The 12,725-nt window shown below is 35.4% G+C and overlaps 1 protein-coding gene across 1 annotated transcript in view; it reads right to left on the bottom strand.

Moving 5' to 3' along the window:
- The window catches only part of LOC129988301 (SPARC-like), a 35,941-nt gene that overhangs the window by 4,260 nt on the left and 18,956 nt on the right, over positions 1-12,725 (bottom strand). The window contains exons 3-5 of the mRNA XM_056096494.1: positions 12,488-12,593; positions 1,852-1,967; positions 888-1,026 (exon numbers count right to left, since the gene is read on the bottom strand). Of these exons, the coding sequence (XP_055952469.1) occupies positions 888-1,026; positions 1,852-1,967; positions 12,488-12,593 (361 nt within the window). The remainder of the gene's footprint in view (positions 1-887; positions 1,027-1,851; positions 1,968-12,487; positions 12,594-12,725) is intronic.

The raw sequence follows: 12,725 nt of genomic DNA, 5'->3' as shown, positions 1-12,725 counted from the left end.
CGAAATTCAGAAATATCGAAGGTAAAACATTAGAATTGAAATACAAAGCTTCTCGAATATTGTTTGCGAACTTTTAAGCGTCAGACAGTCATACAGAAACAAGTCACTTTCAACAATGAATTAAGTAAAAGCAAAATAATATACAAGATGAAAGATATAACACAAATTTTATAAAGTGCACATTCACAAAAACACAACAGCCATGCTGCATGAAGTGTGTACAACTTCAAATGAATCAAACATACTTTGAACACATATGATAAGAAATTCAAAGTTCCGTTGTTGATACTGCATTCTTCTTACCATTAATTACCGTACTGTCATGCTACATGTGACTAGATATTCACGCTGCTGTGTTATTGTGTAAATTGTGACTATATTAAATTTGTAGAGCATACTTTATCACTTTAGCCCTTTGCACTCTGAAAAGTAGTTAAATGCATAACTATGCACTTATTATAAGAACTTGTTTATTGTTTCAAAAAATAAATTAATATATGATTGTTTTAAGTTGAATTTCCTAGAAAAATTAATCTATGTCTTTTGACCATTCTGTCGCCATTTTTAACAATCAAACAATAAAGCGTCAAAATGATGCACCGTCTTGAATGGTGCCTCAGAGGAATCATCATAGTTCTAAAGGTTAAAAAAAAGTTAATTCAACGGTCTCTCCCTTGCGTTTCTGACCTATAAATATACTCAAACCTAGCAATAGCAAAGCATATAAAAATTGCATAAGAATATCAAGTATTCTATAATCTTTTAACAGAATGAATGCAACAAAACGCTCCCCAAAACAAGTGTCATCTAACTAGATATCAAAAAAAAAGAAAAAGAAAGAATCAATAAAGAGAAGAGCAATGGAAATGAATGGTTTGGGAACGAACCTCTGCACTCCCCGTAATAATCGACGTGGACATGTTTGTACTTTTTGGTCTTGCACTCTTCCGAGTCTTCACTGCAAAAACATCGCATCCGGTACACCTCGCAATCGCTACTCCAGGTCTCATTGTGGTTACTGCATACCTGAAATATCAAGAACTTAAAAATATGGAGATCATGCCATAATTTTCTAAACAATTTTGAAAAACACTGGAGACAAGAATTTTCGTATGGATTACATTACGTAATGCAGTAGGATTGACTTAGACATTGATTTTTGTGGTGCACTCTCTGGGAAAAGGAAAATAAAAACAAAATTCTTTTGACCAAATAAAGCTTACTTTGCAACCATATGGCAGTCTTTTTTTTCTTGTCACTTCAAGCAATATAATTCTCGTCCTCTGTCGATGTTTCGCAGGGCAGAAACAATATTAACAATTCATTAACTTTGGGGTAGTCAATTCCAAAGGGAAAAAATCAGTTGTCAAAGATGCAAGGGCTGTTTCAATTTATAGAGAAAAAAATATCGATTTTTTGGTATCGGTTTTCTAAAAATATCGATTTATCGGTATCATGATCATGAATCATCGTTCACGATGAATCTTGATACAATATATCTATATTCACAATTGATTTGTTTTCGATTTCGTTTTGGTTTCCGGATAGTGTTTATTTTTTGTTGCTCTCTTTAACCTTTAATTTTCGTTAATATTTCTAAAAATACCGTCATATTCTAATATATAAAAATACTTGTTATAAGCATGCCATTTTGGAATAAACTGTTCCCTAACTGAATGATACCATCAAGAAATTTATGTTTAAATATAATAAAAAAATTATGTATCTCTTATTTTCATTTATATTTACAATTTAAGTTAACTCTATATTTTGAGCGGTGATAGATATTCACAAAACGAAAGGAAAAAGACGCTTAAATTACAGAACTGACAGCAAAAGTTATGTGCCTACCCTCCTTCGGTCATCGGTCTCTTGGGGGCATTCCGGTATGCAGACGCACTGACCTTCGCCTTTGTCATTCACTTCGCAAATCCTTCCAGCTCCACAACGAACCTTGAGACAAGGGTCTGCAACAGAACAGAATAAGATCTAATTTCACACACGAATTCGAAATGACCTCAGATAATCGTCATTATTAGTTCACTTATGCTACACTTTTACATATTAACCTCTCCTTTTTACCAAAAAAAAATGCGATATACGCTTTTGTTGGATTGTTGAAATTAAAAACTCAGTGAAGAGTTTATACAAAATAGTCACAAGAGTCTACTGATGATAACATATTTACAAGGGCAAAACTACAGGGTGCCCCACAAGATATGCAACGTCTAATTTTTGCAGATTCGGTTAGAACACGTCAAGACGATTGTTTTGATATACAACGAGTGGAGTCCCAGAATATAGCGTCATAGTCTAATGAAGGTGTGAAGCTTGCGTCATGAAAACTTCAAGAAATGAGAACAAAACCAAATGAAAATAAATGTTTATTGAGAACATTCAAAAAAATAGATTTTCGATATGTCTTCCATTCGAATAAATAAAATGGCGAAGTTTGGAATCGAAGTTCTCAAATGTTTTCTGCAAAACATCTGTTCGAATTTCCTTGACCTCGGTTTCATTTGCTGTTTTTCAGTCATCCAATGTTGAGGGCTGCATGAGATACACTGTGTCTTTCAAACATCCCCATAAGAAAAAGTCGCACAGGTTAAAATTCGGGGAGGAAGGTGGCCATTCTTTACCATTATTTGTTTTGTAATGAAATCTAACTCAATCATGAAAATATTCAGTTAAGAAATCGAAGTGCGGTGAAGTCCAGCACTATCTTGTGCAAACCACTAATCGCTTATCTTGTCTATGCCATGCAAGAAGGGATGTCAGTCATCCAATGTTGAGGGCTGCATGAGATACACTGTGTCTTTCAAACATCCCCATAAGAAAAAGTCGCAGAGGTTAAAATTCGGGGAGGAAGGTGGCCATTCTTTACCATTATTTGTTTTGTAATGAAATCTAACTCAATCATGAAAATATTCAGTTAAGAAATCGAAGTGCGGTGAAGTCCAGCACTATCTTGTGCAAACCACTAATCGCTTATCTTGTCTATGCCATGCAAGAAGGGATGTCAGTCATCCAATGTTGAGGGCTGCATGAGATACACTGTGTCTTTCAAACATCCCCATAAGAAAAAGTCGCACAGGTTAAAATTCGGGGAGGAAGGTGGCCATTCTTTACCATTATTTGTTTTGTAATGAAATCTAACTCAATCATGAAAATATTCAGTTAAGAAATCGAAGTGCGGTGAAGTCCAGCACTATCTTGTGCAAACCACTAATCGCTTATCTTGTCTATGCCATGCAAGAAGGGATGTCAGTCATCCAATGTTGAGGGCTGCATGAGATACACTGTGTCTTTCAAACATCTCCATAAGAAAAAGTCGCAGAGGTTAAAATTCGGGGAGGAAGGTGGCCATTCTTTACCATTATTTGTTTTTTAATGAAATCTAACTCAATCATGAAAATATTCAGTTAAGAAATCGAAGTGCGGTGAAGTCCAGCACTATCTTGTGCAAACCACTAATCGCTTATCTTGTCTATGCCATGCAAGAAGGGATGTCAGTCATCCAATGTTGAGGGCTGCATGAGATACACTGTGTCTTTCAAACATCCCCATAAGAAAAAGTCGCAGAGGTTAAAATTCGGGGATGAAGGTGGCCATTCTTTACCATTATTTGTTTTGTAATGAAATCTAACTCAATCGTGAAAATATTCAGTTAAGAAATCGAAGTGCGGTGAAGTCCAGCACTATCTTGTGCAAACCACTAATCGCTTATCTTGTCTATGCCATGCAAGAAGGGATGTCAGTCATCCAATGTTGAGGGCTGCATGAGATACACTGTGTCTTTCAAACATCCCCATAAGAAAAAGTCGCAGAGGTTAAAATTCGGGGATGAAGGTGGCCATTCTTTACCATTATTTGTTTTGTAATGAAATCTAACTCAATCGTGAAAATATTCAGTTAAGAAATCGAAGTGCGGTGAAGTCCAGCACTATCTTGTGCAAACCACTAATCGCTTATCTTGTCTATGCCATGCAAGAAGGGATGTCAGTCATCCAATGTTGAGGGCTGCATGAGATACACTGTGTCTTTCAAACATCCCCATAAGAAAAAGTCGCAGAGGTTAAAATTCGGGGATGAAGGTGGCCATTCTTTACCATTATTTGTTTTGTAATGAAATCTAACTCAATCATGAAAATATTCAGTTAAGAAATCGAAGTGCGGTGAAGTCCAGCACTATCTTGTGCAAACCACTAATCGCTTATCTTGTCTATGCCATGCAAGAAGGGATGTCAGTCATCCAATGTTGAGGGCTGCATGAGATACACTGTGTCTTTCAAACATCCCCATAAGAAAAAGTCGCAGAGGTTAAAATTCGGGGATGAAGGTGGCCATTCTTTACCATTATTTGTTTTGTAATGAAATCTAACTCAATCGTGAAAATATTCAGTTAAGAAATCGAAGTGCGGTGAAGTCCAGCACTATCTTGTGCAAACCACTAATCGCTTATCTTGTCTATGCCATGCAAGAAGGGATGTCAGTCATCCAATGTTGAGGGCTGCATGAGATACACTGTGTCTTTCAAACATCCCCATAAGAAAAAGTCGCAGAGGTTAAAATTCGGGGAGGAAGGTGGCCATTCTTTACCATTATTTGTTTTGTAATGAAATCTAACTCAATCGTGAAAATATTCAGTTAAGAAATCGAAGTGCGGTGAAGTCTAGCACTATCTTGTGCAAACCACTAATCGCTTATCTTGTCTATGCCATGCAAGAAGGGATGTCAGTCATCCAATGTTGAGGGCTGCATGAGATACACTGTGTCTTTCAAACATCCCCATAAGAAAAAGTCGCAGAGGTTAAAATTCGGGGATGAAGGTGGCCATTCTTTACCATTATTTGTTTTGTAATGAAATCTAACTCAATCATGAAAATATTCAGTTAAGAAATCGAAGTGCGGTGAAGTCTAGCACTATCTTGTGCAAACCACTAATCGCTTATCTTGTCTATGCCATGCAAGAAGGGATGTCAGTCATCCAATGTTGAGGGCTGCATGAGATACACTGTGTCTTTCAAACATCCCCATAAGAAAAAGTCGCAGAGGTTAAAATTCGGGGAGGAAGGTGGCCATTCTTTACCATTATTTGTTTTGTAATGAAATCTAACTCAATCGTGAAAATATTCAGTTAAGAAATCGAAGTGCGGTGAAGTCTAGCACTATCTTGTGCAAACCACTAATCGCTTATCTTGTCTATGCCATGCAAGAAGGGATGTCAGTCATCCAATGTTGAGGGCTGCATGAGATACACTGTGTCTTTCAAACATCCCCATAAGAAAAAGTCGCAGAGGTTAAAATTCGGGGAGGAAGGTGGCCATTCTTTACCATTATTTGTTTTGTAATGAAATCTAACTCAATCGTGAAAATATTCAGTTAAGAAATCGAAGTGCGGTGAAGTCTAGCACTATCTTGTGCAAACCACTAATCGCTTATCTTGTCTATGCCATGCAAGAAGGGATGTCAGTCATCCAATGTTGAGGGCTGCATGAGATACACTGTGTCTTTCAAACATCCCCATAAGAAAAAGTCGCAGAGGTTAAAATTCGGGGATGAAGGTGGCCATTCTTTACCATTATTTGTTTTGTAATGAAATCTAACTCAATCATGAAAATATTCAGTTAAGAAATCGAAGTGCGGTGAAGTCTAGCACTATCTTGTGCAAACCACTAATCGCTTATCTTGTCTATGCCATGCAAGAAGGGATGTCAGTCATCCAATGTTGAGGGCTGCATGAGATACACTGTGTCTTTCAAACATCCCCATAAGAAAAAGTCGCAGAGGTTAAAATTCGGGGAGGAAGGTGGCCATTCTTTACCATTATTTGTTTTGTAATGAAATCTAACTCAATCGTGAAAATATTCAGTTAAGAAATCGAAGTGCGGTGAAGTCTAGCACTATCTTGTGCAAACCACTAATCGCTTATCTTGTCTATGCCATGCAAGAAGGGATGTCAGTCATCCAATGTTGAGGGCTGCATGAGATACACTGTGTCTTTCAAACATCCCCATAAGAAAAAGTCGCAGAGGTTAAAATTCGGGGATGAAGGTGGCCATTCTTTACCATTATTTGTTTTGTAATGAAATCTAACTCAATCGTGAAAATATTCAGTTAAGAAATCGAAGTGCGGTGAAGTCCAGCACTATCTTGTGCAAACCACTAATCGCTTATCTTGTCTATGCCATGCAAGAAGGGATGTCAGTCATCCAATGTTGAGGGCTGCATGAGATACACTGTGTCTTTCAAACATCCCCATAAGAAAAAGTCGCAGAGGTTAAAATTCGGGGATGAAGGTGGCCATTCTTTACCATTATTTGTTTTGTAATGAAATCTAACTCAATCATGAAAATATTCAGTTAAGAAATCGAAGTGCGGTGAAGTCCAGCACTATCTTGTGCAAACCACTAATCGCTTATCTTGTCTATGCCATGCAAGAAGGGATGTCAGTCATCCAATGTTGAGGGCTGCATGAGATACACTGTGTCTTTCAAACATCCCCATAAGAAAAAGTCGCAGAGGTTAAAATTCGGGGATGAAGGTGGCCATTCTTTACCATTATTTGTTTTGTAATGAAATCTAACTCAATCGTGAAAATATTCAGTTAAGAAATCGAAGTGCGGTGAAGTCCAGCACTATCTTGTGCAAACCACTAATCGCTTATCTTGTCTATGCCATGCAAGAAGGGATGTCAGTCATCCAATGTTGAGGGCTGCATGAGATACACTGTGTCTTTCAAACATCCCCATAAGAAAAAGTCGCAGAGGTTAAAATTCGGGGAGGAAGGTGGCCATTCTTTACCATTATTTGTTTTGTAATGAAATCTAACTCAATCGTGAAAATATTCAGTTAAGAAATCGAAGTGCGGTGAAGTCTAGCACTATCTTGTGCAAACCACTAATCGCTTATCTTGTCTATGCCATGCAAGAAGGGATGTCAGTCATCCAATGTTGAGGGCTGCATGAGATACACTGTGTCTTTCAAACATCCCCATAAGAAAAAGTCGCAGAGGTTAAAATTCGGGGAGGAAGGTGGCCATTCTTTACCATTATTTGTTTTGTAATGAAATCTAACTCAATCGTGAAAATATTCAGTTAAGAAATCGAAGTGCGGTGAAGTCTAGCACTATCTTGTGCAAACCACTAATCGCTTATCTTGTCTATGCCATGCAAGAAGGGATGTCATTCAAAAACTTTCACTTTCTGAACATTAGGTTCTGTTCTTGCACGCATCTCTTCGATAGCACAATGTCCAACGCAGTGCCGGTTTCCTTAAATCGTTAGTACGTTCTTTTGATCGTCGTGCCGTTTATGTTGTGGTGAATTGCAGAATTGTTTCCCCACACTGTGATATGATTGCAATTCATGATAAGTCAGCATTATGAAAACACGTTCAATCGAATATTTGCTCCTTTCAGACTCACAACGAATACGCGCATTACACAGAAATTTTTTAGCGAATAACGCGCGACTCATTCTAATCAAACCTGTTTTCTAGCCTTATATGCCGCTGCAGGAATTTGCATATTCACTTGCAGACCCGCTTTTCCTCTCATTGGTTTGCCACGAATTTGCATAACCACCCAGAGAAGCTTCCACGCTGGACAATCGTCTTATGCATCGTAATTTGGAATACAAATTTGTCGGATTCATAATGAACGTTTTTCGTCTAATTAGATTATGACGCTATATTCGGGGACCCAACATATTATATATCAAAATACTCCTTTGAACGTGTTCTATACGAAACTATAAAAATTAGAAGCTGCATACCTTGTGGGACACCCTGTTCTTTGTATGTGATGTTTGAAGTGAGTAAGAAATCCTTTTTTATTATTTGTATATAATTTTCGCTACAGTGATACAAAATCAATGTTAAAGTCAGCAACTGAATATATAAGTAGTATGATTAGTATAGTTTCACTTTGCAAAACAAAAATCAAGGTGCGAATCCATGATGACTATAGAAAATATAAAAAAGGCAAATGGAAATTTTTTTCGTGTAAAAAATATTTTTATCCTTAATATCATTTATATTTAATTTCTAATACTATTTCATACCATTTTTATTATTAACACTATAAACAGATTTTAATTTTTAATTAATATTTTAATTTGATTTAACAGAAACTGAGTATGCTATGCAATGTCAGATGTCGACAGAAACTTCTATTCACCTATTCATTACTTTGAGTCAATTGACGAAAAGGGATATTGACAACAGAAAAATAAAATGGTCTGACGAGAGGAATTTAAAAAAAAGGAAAATTTGTACGAAAACGAATTGTAAATCGAAAACATATGTAGAGAATTTTCTGTTTTGAAAAATATAAACGTCCATCCTTGAATCTTAAAGGGATAGTGGACTTTGAAATAAATGACAATGGATAAAGATATAAAAAAATCGCCAAAATATTAAGTTTATATTCAGTTAAAATAACAGTATATAATTTATTGTTCAATAAAATAACAATTTGAAGGGAATGGAGAAAAACAAATACATTTTAATGTCAAAACGCTGTTCTAATTAGATTTAATATGTTAATATATTCTAATATTAATATGTTCTAATTATATTTAAATATCTATGAAATATGCCAGGTGTCTTTAATTTTTGAGAAATCAAATAAAATGGTAATCAAAATTTTGGTTAAACTTTGAAAGAAAATTGTGCATGCATTTTATGCTTCAAGTTCTCTTGGGTAGATAAAGTTAATTTTAGGTTAGGAAAACATACAATTCTTATGAAAATTCAGTTTGTAAACATAAAATAGTTCTCAAAAAAATCAACTTTTAATTGGAATTACAAAATTATATCCAGTTTTGTATCAAATAAATTTATATAGAAAAATAAGGTAAAAATAATAATAAAAAAAAATAAAAATAGAATCGCCTGAAAGACTTAAAATTTTTAAAAATTAAACTTCTTTTTTTAATAAAAAATAATGTATTTTGCTTTAAGAATTTTTTTTATTGATATGTGATGTATTTATATTTTAATGCACAAGTTTAAAAAATTTCATCACCCTAAATAAGTAATTCGGAAAGCTGTCTAATAGCATCCTTCCCCTTAAAAGAAGGTGCAAGGTTGCGGGGGAGGGGGGGGGTATCGGAATGTTTTTCACTCTTGTCATGGAAATAGTGTCGCTCTTGTCGTCGGCGACTTTTCTGGTGCATTGAAAGTTAAGATGTCCACTACAGATGAAATCAGAAGCCATCGCCGAGGCGCTCAATTTCATCAGTTTCTTTCACCGTCTGAGCGCGATGTTCCAAATTTAATTTATTTGTCAACCCAAAAACTGAAATCTTCTGTTCCTTAGCTCATAAATAGGCTTTTCCGGAAGGAAAGTATATGAATTACGCGAAGGAGGACTCGCCTGACATCAGATAATAATTAAAGAGTTTTATTCGTCTCTTTTTTGCTACAGAGGCGAGGAGGAATTCGTTTAAAACATGACGTGCCAGCACAGCTTTCAATGCCTGCATTCATAGGACAGCGTCTCATGTCCTTGTCGCGTTTTCTCTGTTTCCTTGCGAAGTATCAAATTCGTCTCATTTTGCGAAGGTCGCTTTTAAGCAACTTTTTTTTTTTTTGTTTTGTTTTGTTTGTTTGTTTGATTTTGATTATAATAAAATGTTTTTACAGTTGTGACATATTTAAGAAAAAAAAATCCATTTCAACTCAATGACTCTTATTCGTTAATTAATTTGATTCATTAATAATGAATGAACAGATTAGCATACTTTGAAATCCGAGATAAGAAATCGAATCATCCAAATTTTTGTTTCTTCGAAATATTTGTTAAGAGCGGCAACCTTCTTTGCAGCACTAACTTGCTGCGTAAGTATCTTTAAGTAAATGCAAAAATCAATTAATAATTCATTTGACCGCTAAAGTTGCATTATTCATTGAAAACATTTAATAAGATATGGCTTTTAAATTAGGCCTCGCTGAACGAGAACATCGCATAACGAGCGATTCACATTACGACCAAAACAAGATGAAAAAAAAAAAAAAATGACTCGCTTAACGAACAATGTTCTGTAGAGCGAGTGGCGAGGAAACATTGTGACGTCATATGCCGGATTGGCTTGCATCCTTCTGTGTTGAAGACTTGTTTGAAAAGAACCATTATATCTATACAGAAGTTTTGATCGGAGAGAGTTGTCGAACGCAACTATGAGGGGTTAATCAAGTCCCTATGGAGCATACACCGACAAGATTATGTTTCTGGTGAAAGGAATGGGGCTAGAGGAGGATCGAATGACATCATTGAGTGGGTGGAAAATATAGCTAGAACTACCGAAGAATGTATAGACCTTTTTGCTATATCACAACGAAACGTTGTGGAGGAAATTTGGTCAAGAGAGGAGGAAATAATGCATTCAACAAAGCAACAACTTTCCTATAAAATAATGGAGACGCTGAAAGCATGGAAAATTATTACATTTTACGTTCAGAAGCATTTCACTAATAAGGTAGTAGCTATGTGAAAATATAGATTTATCTAACGATAATGCAGTATCTCATTTTCGTCCAACTTTGAAGCGCGGCCACAGACATGTCTTCAGAAATTTTTGTTTGACACCTATATCTAGTTTTCTCTAACTTAATAGAATGCCAATTCTCTCCAAAGCATGCTTAATAATATCTTGCAGCTCCATTCATTAGTGAAACATTGAATCAAGCACAACTATAAAATCATTCAATGAAGTATGCCGTTTTAAACATTCATGTAATAATTTATTCACATTTTACTTTTGCCATTCAGCAATAAGTAATAAGAGGAATTTCTGAGCCACGAACGTTAACATAGAAAGAGTTCCCAGTTACAGAGTGTACATTCACAAGAACAAACAGACCGAAAGGGAATCAACCAAAAGCTCTGCAAAATCTGATGTAGAGCTACAGTTCTAATCATAAAGCATATGCTATTATTGTTCCTTTTCAACACCTTTTTATTTTTGAGTTGTCGTTCTCATGAGCGAACAGATAGATGCTTTTTCTGGAAAGAAGAAACAATAAAAAATGTCAGCTTAAGGATCATGTATAAAATTTCATCTTTCAAACTCTTTTCATTTCGGAGTTGCATTTGAGCAAAATCCGTCCAAAGGAAGTCTGCCTGTCCGACTGTTCGAATAGAAGTTAACACGATAACTGCAAAAGCGAAGACAACTAGATAGATAAAATTCGATATACAGACTTAACATCTATAGCATTGGCACCTTTCAAATTTTGAGCCAAATCCAACGAAGTGTTGAATATCTGTCTGGCTGTACTTTCAGAAGCATGTAGACGCGATAGCTCAAAAACGCATTGACTTAAATCTATTCAATTTGGTATGTAATTTTTTGATTCATTTGGAGTCCATCAGTTGGGGAAAAAAAAACTCGCTTTAAAGACAAATTCACTTTTATTAGAGAGTATGCGAGGAAGTTTTGAGAACACCACTTCCGCTGGTTATTTCTTTTTAAAAGATACATTTGTTTATTTAAATAAGATAACGTATTAAATAAATTCTATTTAGTATTGCTTTTCATAGCGATAGAGGAAATTACATTTTATCTCTGTTTATTTTGGTGGAAATGCAAACATTTATGCACGACTTAAACTATGCTCTCGTTGCTAAGCTGACCGTCCAGCCTCTTTCCATCATTACTCGATTTCTGTCCAGCTAAAATACTACCACAGGCTGCTGTCGATTTTACAACAACATGCTTTGATAGTCCGCTTTGAAATGTTACCTCTATCATAGACTACAAATCCCGGTGATCTACTGATCAAATGTATAAAACAAATTAAAAATTTTCAAGAATAAACTGTCAATAAATAACTAAGATTCAGCTTCAATATATAAAATTTGATATGTGATTCTATGATTCAATCGTACTTCTGAGTCAAACTTTTGTTTCAGTCGGTTGGGAAAAATCTGTCTAAAAAAGAAATTCTATTTTCGGATACTATTAATCGCCTGCCAAGATTGAATCGTCAAAAAATTTGCCAAGGATCACAGAATAGATTCAGTAAAAGTGCTCAAATCTCTCTAAAGGTAAATATTTCTTGACTATTGTACGTCAGTGCCGTACAAGGCATTGTCTGGGATAGCGTTTTTATTAAAGAGTACGAGAGAAAGGCTTTCTCAGACCATTGCTTCTACATTTTTTAAAAAACCTTCCTAAAACTGATAAAAAAAAGATTAGATAAAACATTTTTATTTAATCTCTACATTTTTTCAAACACATTCTTTTTATTGTAAATATGATATATAATTAAATGTACGTAATACTTCGTTATAGGCATACGAAGGCTGAGTCAATATATTTATTTGCAGCATTCCCACCTGCATGAGCGAAAATAGATAAACGCATTACGCAAACTCTTAAAATATAATAATTATTCAATTTAATTATGTGACAAGATATTTCATTCCATCTGAATGTTTCTATGTAGCCTCATTAAAGACAATCAAGTAATTGTTTCGTACCTGGTACGTAGCCTCCCGCTACTTCATTCGACGCGTCCTTCTCATCGATTTCATTTAGACTTTCGTCCTCTGCAATGAGGTCCAGTTGATCTTTCTCTTCACTCCCCTATTGGAATAAAAAAAAGAAATATGGAGAATTCGAACCTCTCATCCAAAATATAGCAAATGGATAATCTTTCGCCTTCGGTACGCAAGCTTGATTGTAGCTCAGCAATTGTGTTCAACAGTCCTCCATTTA

Source organism: Argiope bruennichi, chromosome 10 (assembly GCF_947563725.1).
Source record: "Argiope bruennichi chromosome 10, qqArgBrue1.1, whole genome shotgun sequence".
Lineage (NCBI taxonomy): Eukaryota > Metazoa > Arthropoda > Arachnida > Araneae > Araneidae > Argiope > Argiope bruennichi.
The sequence above is the reverse complement of the archived record's forward strand: the minus strand, read 5'-3'. Positions and strand labels throughout refer to the sequence as shown.